This window comes from Seriola lalandi, unplaced genomic scaffold (genome assembly GCF_002814215.2).
Source record: "Seriola lalandi dorsalis isolate HSWRI2012SDOR001 ecotype SW California unplaced genomic scaffold, Sedor1 jcf7180002054735, whole genome shotgun sequence".
NCBI lineage: Eukaryota > Metazoa > Chordata > Actinopteri > Carangiformes > Carangidae > Seriola > Seriola lalandi.
In genome coordinates this window covers 71079-89607 of record NW_019525288.1, presented here as the reverse complement: position 1 = coordinate 89607, position 18529 = coordinate 71079, and the positions used below count along the sequence as shown (strand labels likewise).

The 18529-nt window shown below is 41.6% G+C and overlaps 1 protein-coding gene across 1 annotated transcript in view; it reads left to right on the top strand.

Annotated features, from left to right (window-relative positions):
• The window catches only part of igdcc3 (immunoglobulin superfamily, DCC subclass, member 3), a 64804-nt gene that overhangs the window by 18280 nt on the left and 27995 nt on the right, over nt 1-18529 (top strand). Inside the window, exons 3-6 of the mRNA XM_023424304.2 lie at nt 13621-13765; nt 13886-14016; nt 14344-14481; nt 17044-17202. Of these exons, the coding sequence (XP_023280072.1) occupies nt 13621-13765; nt 13886-14016; nt 14344-14481; nt 17044-17202 (573 nt within the window). The remainder of the gene's footprint in view (nt 1-13620; nt 13766-13885; nt 14017-14343; nt 14482-17043; nt 17203-18529) is intronic.

Genomic DNA, 18529 nt, shown 5'->3' with positions numbered 1-18529 from the left:
TCTCTTTGCCTTGTTTGATAGGAAACTGATTTTGGGACTTTTTGGGACTGTAGGTTGAACAAATCAAGAAATTTGAAAATGTCACTTTCTAACATTTTATAAACAAAGAGATTAACTGAGAAAATAATCAGCAGATTAATCTACAATGAAAATTAAGGTTGGTTGCAGCCCTAAGGTGGTCCGTGCAGACACCTGATAAAAAAAAAATATCTAAAGAAGAAGCGATAATCCTGAATAAGTGACAGGAATTGGATTTTCAGTAAAGAGTCACTATAAAGACAAATTCTATATTTTATTCCATCGTTCATAAACCCAAGCCTTCAGATTCTTTTTTCCATGGAAAAACAGTTTCTCTCAATTTATGTAAATCCAGAGCTGCTCTTTGTTTACTCACATCCTGAAATTGGTATTTCATTATCTGATAGAATGGATACACTGTCGCAACAAATAGGGGATCTGCACAGTCTTTGTTTGCACACACACACACTATAGGTAGAGGCAGAGACAAAGGGCTTTCATTTCTCACCCACTGTCTTGTAACACTAAGTGGTTATGACAGGGCCTGCACTTGCCTCTCCTCTCTCTCTTGTCTCTGCTCCTCTTCCTCCGTGGTTATTTTTCCTCGTGAATTGGTGTGAACTAGACTGCATGCAGTGGGCGTGGCAGAGGAATCGCACATGTGCATACAAAAGGAGCTGGGGGTTACTGACTCCATATTAGCATGAATTCATCAGGATTAGCCAGTTTGGAGGCACGGGGTGAAGGGGGGGGGGGGGGGGGGGGGGGTGACTGCAGTCAGCTGGCAGCCTGAAAGGAGGGAGGAAAACAAGACAGTGAAAAGAAAAGAATAGGAGGCAGACTTTTGAGTTTCCCTGCTGTCTCAACAAGAGCATGCGCTGGTGACAATGTCTCGACGAGGCGATGGCAATTTTCCATACATTAACAACTGCTGCTCTCTTTGTGATTATATTAAATGCTCAATGCTCTCAGAGGGCGGTTGTCACTATGGCTGCCCAGGAATTATTCTGTATTTATTGCTTCTTTTTTTTTTTTTTTTCCAGCAAGTTTTCAGCATGTCTGTTTACATGTCCATGAACGTATGTCTGTGTTGCAGCCACAAGTACCTAAAGGCGTGCAGTTGTTGAGTGAAGTATCTCCCCACCTATCTTGTTGGTAATGATTGATGTAACAGCATCCCCCCAGTAATTCAGCTCATGTTTACAGAGCAGAGCATCTGGACTTTTGCTACTTCCTTTCTTCATCCTGTGTTTCGTCCAGTATGGGCCAAGGCCCAGACTTGTCCTCAGTAAGAAGATGATTTACCGAAAGACGCACTGTTAGATTTTTATGGTCTTTCCTTCCTCGTCAGCCATTCCCTGTGTCTTTGACATAATTGCTAGCTCCTCCTTTGCTGTGTTGTAGACCCATTGCCCCCCACGAACGCATCTCTGTTTGCCACACACGTGATGGCACTGTGTTGCCCGGGATTGTGATTAATGGCCACAATTCAGCCTGAAAAATTCCCTTGAGTGGGTGCCAGTTGGCTTACGCAGAGAAGAAACTCATTACTGCTGTCAGTTGAGCTGATGGAGCAGGGGAGGACTGTGAGAGGCTGTGCCGGGTGTCTGTGTGTGTGTGCGTGCATGTGAGGGAGAGAGAGAAACTCATTCTTGTGCATGTCAGTATGTGCATGCATGTCTGTCCACCTTTGCCGTATATAAGCCATCACGCGTGAATAAGTGTGCCCACGTGTTTTAAGCGGAGAGTAAAAGTGACAGTGTGTCCCAGGGCTCGTATCCAAGTAACATGGATAATTTCTCAGAAATGAATGAGCCTGATTCCTTCAGCACCCTGCACACACAGACAATCCAACTTAAGCTTTTTAATGAATAACCTGTGCCCCCCCATGCTGCTTTATGACCACAGTCATTCTCCCTCGCTGTGTGTCACATACTGTATGTTTGGAACATATGGATTCTTGTTTGTCTATTACTGCACATTCCCATCCTCCATTCACAGATAAACTCTTATCTCAGGCGAGGTAAATATGGCAGGTAGCGAGAATATTACTCTTACTTATTAGTCCTATGTTACAGCCAATTCTTTTTAAATTAACGGAAAGGTTTTCATTTTAAACACCATAATTGCCTGTCTATTCCTATTAAAGATTATGTGGCAGTGAGAACGTGAAGCTAGAAGGAGGATGAAAATCAGGAAAGAGGAAAGGCAGAGGAGAAAGCAGTCTAAAATGAGGTTAGGCCTGCATAATATGGATAAGCATAGATGTGTGCCATTCACTGAGAGATTGCTATCTACATTCACTGACACTACAAATGCTGCCAAGATGAAGATTTAGGAACATTCATATATACATTTGGGAATCAGCTCCATATGTGACTCAGGCTTCTGCTTTGCTGCGTGTAGTTCGAAGAGACTGGACCAGAGCTACCAGAGAAGTTATTTTCGTTAATCCATGTTTTTTTGTAAAATGCATATAATATATGAATTGTGAATGTATGCTTTATATTACAACATATTACAACAATATTAGCAAATGTATTTTCTTACTCTTTGTCATGCAAACATTATGTCCAGCTATTTTACACCATTGTGGGGTAAATGCAGGAATTGGGCAGCCTAGCTAAAACCACACAGATGAACGTTTTGCAAATAATAATGATAGCTGTGCTGTTATATTGTTGTTCTTGTAAAACTGTTGCACATACAGTATGTTTAACATTCGAGAGGTGGAGGGACCTTCAGACTTTGAATGACTTGATGCAGAGTTGTTATTGCATTGCATTATTGTTACTTCTTGGAAAAGTAAGCAACCAGTAGTCAGTTTATAGATAAACTTAGCCATATTAGTTAGCTAGCTAATGGTTGTTGTTGTTGTTGTTGTTGATACAACACAGCTAGCTAGCTTGTTTGTCAGTTTATACAGGAATTCAAAAAAGATGAATATAAATATATGTGTGTATGTGTATACACATAGACAAAGAGCAATATATATATATATATATATATACATACATACAGCTGCTACAAATCTTACTAAAAGCCCATATTTTATTAAAAAGTTAAAGGAAATCAGTTAATGTTGAATTCCTTCAATCATTTTGAACAGTAAAATGAGCCGAAGCCCTAGTCTTGGGATTTGCATTAAATGGACAGTTTGAGATTTCATATGTGCAGTTGTCACTCTGCTCTGTTGATGGATTTGTTTATGTGAATTTTTGACAGGATTGCATTTTTGGAGGCTGTGATGTGAGGATTTGGAAATCACTAGGGACACTAAGACACAGATGAATGCCCAGTGGGAACCACGCAGCTGAGGCACAGTGGACCTCCCACTTACAACTACCAGGGGCTTCTGTGTGTATGTGTGTGTGTGTGTGATGGAGTAACGAACGGGTGAGATTTACACAGCCATTTCAGCCATTTGGGGAGCACAGTTTTCAGGGTGCTATGAGATGCAGTGGAGCGCATGGGCCGGTCCCGCCCTGCGTCTTTCAGATGTCCCGTGGGAGTGCCAGATGTGGGGTCATCCATCTACCCCTGGTTCAGACCAGCCCCCCTCAAAGTCACTGTCAGATGCACCCTCTCAGAAAGGGGACATACACACAGAGGGAGACACACACACACACACACACACATACACACACACACACACACACACACACAAAGGTATATTAATCTCTGAAATTTCTGTAGACATTTACAGCAGCGATGTATGATCAAGAAACAGCAGCACAAAGGAAAGACTTTTCTGGAGAGATTCATCCTTGCCTCCTCAAAGTGGCCTCCCAACCCAACAGTTGTCCTCTAATGAGGGGGAAGTAATGAGCGTTAGACTGAGGAGAATTGTGATGCCAAATGTCCGTCCAGGTTGTTATTCAGAACCACTGCTGTCTGCGGGCCTCACTTATTTCTGACTTCACAAAACAGGAGGCGGGGACAAGCCAAAGAAGAATTTAATGGCATTTCCATTTGAATATAAATGTTATTTTACCCCAGATGTCTCTGAACGTTTTAAAATATTTCACTCTCTCCAACACCAAGAAACAAGACAGGGACAAAGCCGGTGTAGGTTTTTGCTTTTTGTGCAGTGTACAGTGAATGAGCTGAATGAGAGGCTGCACATAATTCGTGTGGATATGAGCTTGTATATTCTTGTAGGATGGTGGGAGAGGCATCTCATTTTAATTCTCAAGTAGGCAGTTGCATGCTGAGGTATTGGTGATATTAATTAGATATGTGGCCTCTGGGCAAGTGGAGAATGGCATTGTGAAGACACAGCCTCTTCCCAGCAGCAATAAGGTGTGAAAAAGGAGAGTGTCAACATCTTTTCTTAAGGTTCATTACTCTTGACAATAAATGCTTGGAGACTGATGTTTTGGGGGGAAAAAAAGAAACATGATCTTGGAATTGACTGAAAATACCAAGCAAATATAAAGAGGAGATGTAAATTACCCCTCTTGTTCCGTCTTGTCTTGGTGACACTGTGAATGTGTGAAGAGTGCACGTGCGAGTAAATTAGGTGAATTTCTTCCTCTTCAGCTAAATAATTTTGAGCACAGAGCCTTAAGGAAAGCTTATAGCTCCCCGAAATGCTCAAGAGAAAAAAAATTCATTACTATCAGCTACCTAGCAAGTTAAAAAGAGGAGAAAAGGTGGGAAATCAGCAGCCTTCAGAGAGGCTGCATCCCGACCCACTTAATCTCAGCTTCTGTTCTAGGGGCTTTCAGTTCTTTATGTGTTTTGCCATGAGAGGTTTCTTTCATCAGTTTTTGTGAAAAGCGGAATATGTTTTCTGTCTGAATTCTCAGCTAAATGATTTCTGATACAGAATTGAACAGAAAAACTTGAGCCGAGACGGTAATTGTGTACGTTTTCAACAACAGCAACAACTACAGCTCCGATGAGCCATAGACGAGGACAAGATTCTCAAATTCTCTCCAATGAAGAAATTAAGTTAGTATCATTATTCAGCTTTATATAAAGAAACCCTCTATTTCAGCCATGACAAGGGGATCTGTCTGGGGACACCGCACATGCAATGCTCTTAATAAGGTGGTAATTTAGCAGAGGGACAAACAAAGGAGGGGGGCAAGTTAAGAGGAGATTGAATTCTTTTGAGTAGAGGATTCCAGGTTCCAGTTATAGGAGAGTACCACTTTGTCTCTCTGTTTTTCATGTCTGTCTTTCTTTTTTCAACCAGAGCAGAAGCAGAATTTCATCCCCAGTGTCCAACCAGGAAACAGAAATAGAAAACTGTAGGCTGCATATTGATTTAAGAGAGGTATTGTTTTCTTAAACCTAATAACTTTCAGGCAGTAGCTGTACAGAATATCAAGATGATAAGAACAAACAAACTCACACCTGTCCTTTGCCCTCTTCTTCCACCAGCCAGGCAGGTCTCTCTCCTGCATCAAACTTTTAGATGATCAGGATGGAAAACATCATTGCGACCGGGGCTCTGTGTGTTTGTCAGTGTAGAGGTGCCTGTGGGTGTGTCTGAGACGATGCACAAGATAAAGCCCCATGAGATGCCGGATGGTGCTGTGGTGGGATGAGTGTGCATAACAAAAAAGAAGCGTGGGCCCACCTGCATGTTGAAGAGAAAGACATCCGTGTTGTAGAGTAAACTAGATTGTGTGATGGGCAGCGTGGAAAACACACACACATCAGAGTAAGTCTCGGTGAAGTCTTTGAGCCCGTTGGAGCCGTCTCTCTGATTATCATGAGAGATTGTTTGAAGTTGTTTAATGAGTATGCAGTTTTACGCCCAGTTAGTCCTTAAATGATACAAAAGACCCGCTCTTTTTGTTCCCGCACATCAAATCCCTTCTTTGTTGCTTGTGAGACTTTGCATGCACAAACAAATCTTTTAAACACTTATTAATTTTTTTAATTAAAAAACGGAAACAGTATCAACAAGTTTGCCACACTAGCAGTTAATTTCAAAATCAGATGCTACTTTTCATGGCACTGGTTGGTTATCTTAACCCTCCTTTCTCTTTTGTCCTCCCCAAGCTCGCTCACTCTCTCTTTTCTCTCTCGAGCTTGTGTCTAATCTTACCCCAGCCATGACTGGGAATCATTTAAATAATCCTTTAATTTTCAGCATCTGTTGTCCTTTAATGGGTCTCTCTTTAATTAGGGTCTGCGTGTTGAAGTGAGTGTAGGAGGCTTAGTGTGGAGATTTGGGGCGGTCCAAGGGAGAAGGGGCTGGGGGGTGCTGGAGTGGGAGGAGCAGAGGCCGGACGATGGGGTGTGGTGGTGGAGGGGGGAGCTAGAGGTGGCGCAGTAGCTAGTGGTGTGACAGAGGCACAGGCACAGAGCAGGGCACCAAGGGAGGCCCAGGCTTTGTCCCTGGGGTGGAGAGGTTAGAAGGGGTGGGGAAAAAAAAATAACTAGACAGTAAGCAATGTGCCTTTCCCATCATGCTGTGTTTGTGCAACAAAAAGCTTTTATTTTCTTACTTATATTACTTTGCTGCTAATAGCTCATACATTAATATTTACACTGATATAATTTACACTGCCTGATAATGCTGTTTTAGTATTCAGCACTGGCTACCTTGACTGGCAATGTAATAGTGTTTGCCACCAAAGGGTTAACAGTAACAGTATAAAAAATAAGAATAAGATAAGATTTTTTTCTTATGTAATGAGATGAAATAAGAAATAAAAAAAATTGCTTTGCCACATTTACCGTTTGTAAAAAATATTCAAAGACCCTCATGATATTGCACAATCCAGAATAGGGCTGGAACTAATGATTGTTTTCATAATCATTTAATCTTTATGTTATTTTCTCTCATTTAAGTGCCAGAAAACATAAATTAAAAAATTAGAAAAAGAATTCCCCAAAGACCAAGCTGAAATAATCAAATGGTTCTTTTGTCCAAACAAATGTTCAAAACCTGAAGAGATTTATTTTCATATCATACAAGACAAGAAGAAAACCAGCAGTGAATTTTAGTCGTTTTTGCTGTGACTTAAATGATAAGTCGCTTGATGATTAATTTTACATCGGTCGACATTCAATAGTCAATTCATTGAGTAATGCTTTCAGGTCTGATCCTGACAACTTAATGGTAATGCAGCCCCAAAAATTAGAACAAGGTCTAAATTTTACAAACTGCACTGCATTGTCATCATCAGCAGATTGAGTTTGCTCACTTGACCTCTCATCTCTACAACAGTAGTGCTAATTATAGAACTGTTATGTCGGATTGCATTAAAATGTACATGGGTCTCTGTGTTTGTGGTCACTCAGCGTGTCTTCTGTTAATTTCCTTGGTTAATCGAAGAAGAAAAGTTAAGCATTTTTGTCACTGATAACTATTGTAGCATTGCTGCTCCTTCCACCTCCTACTGGGAGCCTTAATAGCAGCCATCAATCTCACTATATTCAACTTAGTGCACACACACTCCAGAGTATTGATCAACCCCAACAGACTTAAGGACAATCACACCACTGGAAAGTCCAATGCAAAAAAGCTTGGAGCATCAGCAAAAGAGGTAATTAAATTCTAGTCAAAATGGTTTTGTAATGTGAGAGGGGAAATTCACTGAAGTAAGAAAATCTGTCATATTCAGCTGTGAATATAAGAGGTCAAATCACCAGAGGCAGGTAAAGGAAAGGCCATAAAATCATGAACATAATAGGTCAGTAAATAAAGTGGACAGAATGTATTTTTTCTTATCCTAACATTTGACTTTGACTCACGCTATGCAGTCAGTCCCTTCTCGACATCCTCTCTCTGCATTTGGAGCACTAACTTTTATTGATGTTTTAAAAACAATACAGCAGAGGTGATCATTTAGCTGTGCTAGCGGCATGGCCGTGGAGGTGGCAGTGGAGGTTGGTGGGTTGGTTGGCTAATGACATTCCCATGAGCCTAGGCTGGAGTTTATGTTTCACAGAGCCAGTGGAACCGCTATAGAATCTTTGCTGCTGTATCACACACTTATTGATCAGTTTTATTGAAGCTTGCAAAAACCAAAGGCAAAGAATTCCTTTCTTAGTTGCACTGAAATAGACAATCCATGCCCACAATATGTAAAGGCAAAGTTTACACTGGACCACCACATGTGCCTGTTGGTAAAGAAGCAATACAGATCATATGCCAGATACAACAGAAAAGTGCAAGATATCACAGGATATGTATTTCTCACTGAAGCTTAACTGCTAGACAACTAACAAGAAAACATGAGTCTGAGGTCCTACTGTATAAATCATATTGCAGGTTGGAGAGCTTTTAATTTAAACCGGGCCCGAGCGGCAGATGTGCAGCTCAACTGATGCTTTTGCTCATGCAGGTACCGACACAGAAAGGTGTTGATTTTCCAAAGCATTACAGGAGAACGAGTGTGTCAGAAGAAGACAGAGGTTAGCACGTGCAGCCCTTCATTTCGTAGGTGATAAGCATCACGCACCACGGACCTGCAGATTGATCACAGGAGTGCCAAGGCTTGGGCACAGGGTGCTGAAGGGGGGGGGGGGGGGGGGGGGGGGGTAGTGCGGCAGGCAGCCAATAAAATATCACATCTGCATTAGAATGCCATCTCTAGGGTCCCAGCACAGTGCCTGCTATTTCAGGGATGCCTATTTAAAGGCTGTTGAAGTGTGGGCTCTCCATGCTGGAATAGCACTGTACACCATCTCCATTATTTATGTGCCTCATCTCTATTTTACTGGTTTACCACGGTGGGGGTTGGGTGGGTACAGCCGTCATCACCCTTGCTCGAGCAACATGTGCTTAATGATGCCACTGGCTTGAGAGGACTCAAGGGGGGGGGGTGCAGCAATGAAGAGCCAAGCAAACGGTTGAAGTGTATAGTGGACAGTTGGGAGGAGAGCCTGGAGGCAAGGGTGAATGTGCGAGAGGGAGGGTGATGACATTATAACATGGGGGTTCACTGAAGCTTTACTCCATAGCTGCAGGTTTGAATGCTGCTGTAGGATCTCTGTCCCTCTGCTGGCATCATTACCTCTGTCATATCAATGAATCATCCCGAGCACAGGAAGAAAAACATTCACATGACCACAGGACTGTAAAAAAAAAACATGGAAGTGTCTCAACAGATTGACTGATTTGGTCACTGCAGTAGGAGCTGTCACATAAAACAGCACAGTTTGGGACTTTAATCACCTTGTTAATTACTCTCTGTTGGGTTTGTGTGTGTCTGTGTTTAACTGAGCAGTAAAGAATTGGATCATTACTCTGGAGCCATTAGGCAAAAAAATAATTCAGTGAGGGGTCATTCAGATAAAATCACCATTTAATCTACATTTCTTCATTAGATACAGTTTCCCACATGAAAAAGGAGAGAAAAAATCGACATGTTTAAATTCCTGTTGACCAGCAGTGTTGAATTGAAGGATGGGGAAATTCATCAATATTGACTGCCCTTTGAGCTTGTCACGGGCCCTCAAATCCAATAATCAGTATTAGTACATCTGCACTTGCATTCATATTTCATCCTTTGTGTGTCTTTGTGAGATTCCAGGAAGGATAAGGATATAAAATTTCAACCTTTAAAATGACCTTTTACATATAATAATTTAATTTCTTCCTGGTTCTGACTCCTTATGGAACTGTTTAGTTGCAAATTGTGAAGCACACAGCAGGACAGTGCCACTCACTTGTTGGCTATTATTAGACGACCAGAGTTTTGACAACACCTGATTTACAGCTTAGCAACCCGTCTAAATCACCACGCTTCACATTTCCTGTCTATGACCTTCATTCATATTACACCCTCACTCATTCTTCTTTTGTGGTTGTCACAGAGGAACCGTCAAACATATGTTCAAGGAACAATCTCCTCCCTGTGCACTTGTGTATGGATTTCTTTTTAGTATGCACCCCAACCATTCTCTGCCTTATTGCAGTAATTAGACCTGCTCCATTTAAGCCAGCAGCATCATGCTGGCAGTGGACAGTCCTTAATCATGTGCGAGTGTCTGTCAACACCTAGCAAAGCAAGAGTGAAAAACAATGGCGTTACAGGTCTGTTGCTGCTGGGTGTTGGGATGAGCGAGAGCGTCTCAGTGCCTCGTGTGTGTGTGTGTCTCTGTTTTCCTACAGTGGTAAGGCCGATCGATACAGTGGTGTGTTTCTGTTGAAGCAGCTCTTCGAGTTTGTTTATATGTATATGCTGCAGCTGAACTCTATCACTTTAGATTGACTCTGCCACCTCTCCAACAACATCAGGCACATGCACAGTGAAGATTGCGAATGGCTGTTTTTCTTTACATCCCGCACAAACAGTTAACATGTTTGTTGTGTATGTTCTGTATGTGTTTATATGTATATTTATGTATATGTTTATATGTATGTAACCCTGGTGTGATTTCTTTCTTTATTTTTTTTTATCTAGTTGTGTCTGATTGAGCGAGTTTGTCGATAGTGTGGGGTGTGGGCCTCTTAGAGAAACCATGTTTTATGCATGAGGGCCAAGGGTGGGGCCCGTTAGAGGGGCGGTGTCGGCGGACACACACAACAGCCAGATCAGTGGACACCATGACTACTTGGCAAAGATGCACAAGAAAGCTCCTATAGGCACTGGCCCTCTTGTGTGTGTGTGTGTGTGTCTGTGTGTGTGTGTGTGTGTGTGTGTCTTAATTTGAGGCTGTATTCCAAGGCAGTGAGCTTCTTTGGTCACATTAGTCACTCTGAGCTCTATTGTGTTCTGAAGGATTTCTTGCTGTTTCACTACACCTAACCTTTCTGTATCAGCAGTGGCAGGGCCTTCAGGACATTAATTCAATGCTGCACTCTGCCAGTCTCTGCCCCGAGCTCTATATTACAGCAGGCCAAAGCAGAAAGTGTTGCCGATTGCTTTTGTCAACACTCTGTCTTGGAAAGAAGTGAGAACCCATAAAAAGTGTTCTTACGAGCCAATATTCTGTCATAGGATATATACAATAATTTGATACTTCTACTACAAGTTTGCAATGACTTTTGGTGTTTTACAGCTTTAATAAATTTAAATGAAAGAGAAGAATGTTTTAGGGGCTTGCAGTTCACTGTAGTAAAAGGAAACGCATATTATCTTAAGAACATGTAAAAAGCTGTATATCTACCATTATAGTGGTTCAGTGATAAAATATTACTGATGTTCTCTGTGACGTTTGAGCAATCTATGCTTCACAGTGAAGTTGGCCTCAAACATTTTATGGCTAGAAGGTTGTGAGTCCCAGGTGGAAAAAATGCAGTTGGGCCCTTGACATAGGCACTTAAGCTGAATTACCTCAGTAACATGCACAGCTGTTTAAGTGTGGGCTTGTAGTAGAGAGGCAAAATGAAAAAAATAAATACACATGAGCCTGAGAAATCTGTCAGGCTGAGTAACAGTCAGATTTTCTACACTGTTTTTTTTTATTTTTTTATCTTGACGAAACAATGGAAATGGTGAACGTGCAATCTCTTGTCACAGAGAACTCATAGCTTATGGAGAGTGAAGTCACTACTGGAAGAATACTAAATTAGCATGTTTAAATTTTCATCAGAGCTCCATACATTCATTCAGAGATCTAAGGTCAAGCCGTGTCGGAGAATGACAGATTTCTCATTAAGCTCTGAAATGGAATAATCACAGCGTTAGACCACTGATGCAGCCACAGTGGTCTAAAGTACCCCACTCTATATCAAGTATCTCTCTCACCCTCATGCTCACTCTCACTCTCTGTGTCTCGCTCTCAATCTCTTGTCCATTAAAAAAAAGAATGTTTGTAGTTTAGGTTTTTATTTCAATGCAGATATTTGTAACACTGCACCGTCTCAACAGTGTAAAATAAACATGAATGACATGTCAGTATAAATGATTCAAAGCAGGAATCGCAGATAAGTCGGTAAACAAATAAAAAAAAATATAATAAAATAGATAAATACTATCCACTGTGCAAGATAAAGACAATCGTGTGTTTCTTGGGACCAATGATACACACAAACACACTGAACATAAGAAGCAGAGGAAGCAAAAGACATGAATGGAAGAACAAATGAACAATAACCAGATGTGTTCTAGGCATAAATAAGCCTCCTGAGTAGCGCTGCTAACTACTTACTCATCCTGTAAGTAATGAATTAATGCAGGCTACAGGTTGGGAAGAGCAGGAGGGTATGAAATAATAAAGAGTCCGTCCCTCTTGTTATGCTAACTGTGTTCAGATAAGTCCCCTTCGTCCAAGTTAATTATGGTTGACATTTAAATGAGTATACTTGTGTTGAAGAAGGTGGGAGAACTGTGGAAGCAGAGGGCCTCTCACTAATTGAGTTTGTCGCTGGCTCCACCTTCGATACCGCCTTTGTTCTGTGGGGAGTAGACATGTGAGGTGCAGCTGAATGAGGCTCTCTGTAGGGATATATTGATACTGGTTTAGCTATATGGTGATGTGTTTGTGTGTGTATGTGTTGTCCTTGTCGTTGTTGACATGAATTTTTAAAAATGTGCCTGACCTACATGCTAAATGTTAACATATGGCAGGAAATCCATATGCGGGCCCTGTACTTTACATATGTATGACGAGATCACCTTCAGCAACTGATGACTGTGGCTCATGTACAACTACTGTACATCTGCTGTGTCCTCTCTTGAACAGAACGCACCCTTTGAACTGTTTGTGTGGCACAACAGAAATAGCAGATATGTTCCGTGGGATGTTATTTGAGGAACTAAGTAAGACTTTCAAAATAAATGTGGGTTTGAAAACAACACTGCATTAATCAGATATTCCTATGGAAAGAAAGGCTACAGTGGATCAGACTTTTGAACCCCACTGTATATAGTACATATACACGTATACAGTGGTTTTCTTTGTCAGAAATATACTCTAAATCTCCCAGTTGTCTTCTGTGACCAAGTAACCAAAGTCTTAAAATGCTATGACCTTCATATCCCTGGTGGTTCAGCCCCACTGTCAGTGGTGTCCAGAGTAGATTACTGCACTTGTGTTCTCTATTAAATGTAGTGAAAGAGAACATCACTGGCATCTCTGTAATTTTCACAGCAATTTATTTTGAGGAAAATCACAGCAGTAACACAACAGTTAATACCATCCCTACACTGTGATGGCCACTAATCAGAAATCGCCTTGTACAGGTTGTGTGCAGGTTTTTGAAGGCTTTACTTTGGTGGTCATCATTTGATTGGTATTAGTATTATTCCCACTCATTTTCATTACTCATAAACACAGTGATGTGGCGAGTAAAGATAGCAGTGTTCACTTTATGTTGAGCACTGTTATAAAACCCTGCTTGTGTCCATAAATTCAACAATTCTACATTGCGTGCGCTTAGTCTTTTTTTTTTTTTCTCAAGTCTGTATTCACACCCTGTGAATCATCATCCCTTGTCATGAGTTTTCTCCATAATATGTGTTAATGAATAAATTCACGTGACACTGGCACGTCACACAGTGTTGCTGTGAGGCTATTTTCCCTGCTGACATAATGCCTAGATGTTACCAGATAACGTGAACTTGTCAGGAGAATTGTATAGAAACCATACAGAAATAGTTCTTTGATGTAAGCAAGCAGGCTCGTTGCTCTGTAGCTGTGTTGTGATGTCATGGCCTAATGTCCCCCCTCTCCCTCCCTCTACAGCCATGGCAGACTTCCATGTCCAACCAGAGTCGGTGCATGCCGAGGAGTCTGGTGTGGCTAGATTCCAGTGCCAGATCCATGGCCTGCCAGAGCCTGTCATCAGCTGGGAAAAAGACAGCCGTCCGGTGGACACCAAGGACGAGAGGTAGGACCAAACCACAGCACGAGCTGACACTTATTAGAAATGGCAGCACTTTATAGGTCATTTACCAGGTCTCATCGCGTTTGTCTCCTTCGGTCTGATGTCTCGTTTTCTGTCTCGTAGGTACACTCTGCTGCCTACAGGTGTTCTGCAGATTACTGGAGTGCGTGACGAGGACAGCGGAAAGTTCTGCTGTGTGGCCCATAACAGTGCAGGAGTGAAACACAGCACTGAAGCACTCCTCACCGTTTCAGGTTGTTACACTTAATGAATTTCACATCTACATACCATGTGCAGACTTTGTTTTTTGTCACATGGAAGCAAGCATGCACACCTTCATTGTAGATTAACTTTTGAGTCCGTGTTGTGTGCTGATCTTTTGTTCCCTCCATCAGTGCTTGAATAGAACCACTGCATTCTCCTCTGTTTATCTGCCCAGCATATTTCCAAACCTATTGTTCCTCTGTCTGATCTAAGAGATACAGCATATTGAGCTAATGCACTCTAGAGAAATCCAATTAAAGGATGCCATCCATCATGCTCATTCCCATCTTATGCTCCCCTCTCCCTTTTTCTTCCAGGCTCCCAGTCATCTGTTTACAAAGAGCCTATGATCCTGGTCGGTCCAGAAAATCTCACCCTCACTGTTCACCAAACTGCCATCTTGGAGTGTGTTGCTACCGGATACCCTCGGCCCATCGTGTCTTGGAGCAGACTAGGTGAGAAAATTTCCTAATTAGGTCAAAGTCAAGGCCTGAGAAGGTGCATATATGTAGTTTGTTTTCTTTTTCATTTCCTGAATGTGTGAAGAATTGTGTGTCACAGAGACCAGGTACAATCACAGTGTGCATTCATACGTGTGAAAGTGTTTCCTGTGGGCCGTATCTGTGTCCTCGTACGTTTTTATGTTCTTTGCATCACATCTTTGATCTGGCCTGCATTGCGTAATGCATGTGTGCACAGAATACACTTGATACAGTAGAGCATCTATTGTGTATACATGAGGCAATGGGATTCAACATTAGGCCTTAGGGCTAAACATTATGTTCAAATCTCTGTTGATAAATGCATGCTTCATGTCCTCATGAAGTTGAACCTCCTTTCGAAGCACTGGAGAGCCTCTGAGTAATTGCTATGAGGTGCTGAGACAGATGCGATTAGTTTCTCCCTCCCGTCTTGTGCCTTTATTCTTGACTATCACTCAAAGTCTGTCGTGACCAATTTTTCAATCTGCTATCTGTTTTCTTTACCTATTATCCAATCTGATTTGCTGTTCCAAATGTAAATTGCTCCCCTTCCCAAACAGTTTGGGCATAATCAGATTGAGGGTATTGCCTTACACAATATCGCTAGAATGAAATGCTAACACGATGGGATTTGTATGTATTAGATTACAGCAGGGGAGGCTGGGATAAGCTGCATAATGAATCTGATAGTTTCACATCAGTCACTCCTTAATGCTAGAGTTTGTTTGCTGCTATTCATTGCACAGCTCCACAGCTTGCAAGTGTGTTCTCTTTCTTTTCTGACACTAAGTTAATTAGTGCCTGACGGAGAGAAACTGATGGAGGGGGCAAGAGTGAGAGAGAAAGAGATATAGTAGAAAAAGGCACGAAAAGAACAAGGCTGCTTTTGTTGAGACAAAAGCTCGCTGGACTGTTACTTCTCAGTCCAGTGCGTCTGTTAGTGATAATGGAAAAATGCAGAAAGGGCAATAAGACACTTCATAATGACAAGCACAGACCAAAACCACTTGGTAAGCATTTTGGAGTGATTTATTTCATCTCAATAATTTGTCATGATTAATTACAAACATTGTCCTCTCCATCATCACAAGATTACATTTGGTCTAAATGAAGCTGCAAGGTTTCGGTTTGGCTTCAGTGCACAGGCTTCCCGTTAAGTTTTTAACTGACTGTGAGATTCCTCTGATTAATTGTGATGGATCTAATGGCGGGTTAGTGATTTTCTTTTTCTTTTTTTACTTCCCCCAGAAAGCTGTGAGAGACGTAAGGTCTTTAAAAAATCATCCATTTAGAAAAATCTCGAAGGGAGTGTGTGTTCATATGAACATATGTGATTAAAGGGCATCTTAAAACTCATTAGCGTTACAATGATTTTATTGCCTGATAATGTTTTTATTGTCTGTCTCATCGTCAATCACTTTATTTCTATATATATATATATATTTTTTTTTTTTTACGTTGCTGTGTTTTATATAATTTTGACACATTCAGTAGATATGAAAGCACATCTAAAAATACCCTGCTGACTAGTGACCATATGGTTTGTATTTCTGGCTGAAGCTCCTGCCTGTGCATGTGTCCAGCATGGTGCCCATCTCCCTGACTCCCTGCCTCGCCTTTTAACACATCAAATCTGGACCGTGCAGGCTGGCAGGCTGCAGGTGGAAGTAATAGATGGGATTAAAATGCCCCCTTGGCCCCATAGCTAATATCAGAGACAGACTGAAGTCATTGTTGGGGTTGAGGCTCTAGATAGGGAGCACAGGAAAGTGTGAGCTTATCATGTAAGTACAGTTAGAGCAGAGAGGAGGCAGCTATGGATTGTGTAAGTAGATACGAGATTAGAAGTTGCAGTTATAGTTGCTCGTCCGCCAGCTCAACCATCTCCTGTGTAACCGTTTAAAAGCGAGTGTACCGTTTTCCAGGGCTTTGTCAGACAAAGGCACGAAGAAAAAGGTTAAAAAATAGTGGAAGGTGAAAGCTTTAATTAACAGACCATCCATTAGAGCAGCTGTACTTACAGTAAAAAAAATCATTCATTGTAAAACATTGGAAAACCTGATTTTTCTAAATATACAATACTGTCCCAACCATCACAAGCTCCCATTAAAGATGACTAATTACAGCACGTAAGGTGCTCACACAGCAAACACAAACCCCGTGACCTTCCTCTCTTTCTTACCTCTATGTCTGTTGTTGTGGCAGCTTCATCACAAGACATTACAGTTCTCACACACTTCACTGTGAAGGCTGCATCCTTGACCTCTGGGACGGCCAGAAATAGCACTGCCTCTGTCAGCTTGTGGCCGTAAATGTGCAATATATTTAATTAGTCTTTCTTGCTGGCAATTTAAGCCCACTTTGATCTTTACAGTAGTGCACACACCCCCGTTCACCCCGTCTAACATGAACACATGCTGTACATGTGCACAGCCTGTCCTTTTTTTTTTTTTTTTTTTTTTTTTTTGGCTGTTTTATTATATTAATTATTTCCCTTTATCCTTCTCAACTGCTCTCTCTCCTTTCCCTGACTAGACGGCCGTCCCATCGGTGTGGAGGGAATCCAGGTGCTCGGCACAGGGAATCTGATGATCTCAGACGTTGGTGTGCAGCACTCAGGGGTCTATGTGTGTGCTGCCAACAAACCAGGGACTCGTGTTCGTAGGACTGCTCAGGGACGTTTGGTGGTCCAAGGTGAGTTCTGGATATAAGTAATGTGCCATTTTCCTAAAGATTGGGTGGTAGTTGGTGGAGGAAAAACACAAAGCACATAAAAACAGCTGTGGTCAGGTGATAAGGTAAAGCTTGTCAGTTCTGTGGGTGGACCTCTGTGCAGGCAACCCGAGTACCATGTGATAACCTCACCAGCCAGCACTTTGAGTTGTGTTTGTGTGAATGCACAACTCAGCTGGAGGCGGCTCTGCCTGTAGTTGAACCAGTGTCTCTGCCACTGAATCACTTCATGTGGGTGGATTTGAAATAATTCTGGTGTTGCAAATCTGTCAGATTTACCGTAAAGTTTTTGCATGATTTTAATCCAAATGTCAAGAAAAGTATGCCATACCATTGTTGATTGATTTTCTGCCTGCCAAGCAGCAGTCCAAATGTTTGTTTCTGGTGAGTATCAGGTTGATACTAGGAAGCACTTCTTTATGCCTCCACCAAGACCACAAAAATATCTCTGATTGTTATTTCAGTAATAAAGGTCCATGGTTGCACTTCTGTCATAATACACTGCATTTAGCTGAGCTTTCAACCACAGATCATCGTGAACAACAGCCAGTGATCCCCACACAGATGAGGACAACTAACAACTAGCTAACCAATCACAGAATCATGATGAAATCCTCAACAATGGCAGCCACGTGGAGGCTGAAATATAAATGATCAAATGAATTCATTAACACCATCCCTCAAGCTTTCAATATTGGCTAACAACAGCATGGAACGAAACAAATCAACAACCTTACATCAAGAAGAAATCTGTAGTACAATTACCAGGGTTGGTCATTTAGCACAGACGAGATAAGACAAGACATGAGAGGCAAATTGCTTTTTAGAGACAGGATGAACAAAAATACAATAGCTTTTAGTTTGGAGGCACTGGGCATAGTGTCCACAGGGATACTTGTGATTAGAGATGGGGCTCAAAAGAGTCAATTAGGAGACGGTTTGTAGACCACCAAATCATCCTGTTTAAAACACAAATCCAAGCAATTCTATAAATGTATCCCCCAGAGATTAATCAGATGATAAGAATGGTGAATGGTTGTGCAGGTTTTCCAAATGAGAGAAATGGACTTTCCAGACTGCATTGAATCATCTTTGTGCAAGCACCACAAAGTCAACAATATCCTCACCTCAAAATCTTCTCTTTCATGCCCACGGATTGTTGGATGTTTTCAACAGCTTGAAAAATTCATTTTCAACATTAGGGTATTTTTATCTGCCTCTTTGTGTTAGTTATGAGTCTTTTCCCCTCTCTGATGACACACACCCAATAAAAAACAGACCCCCCCCC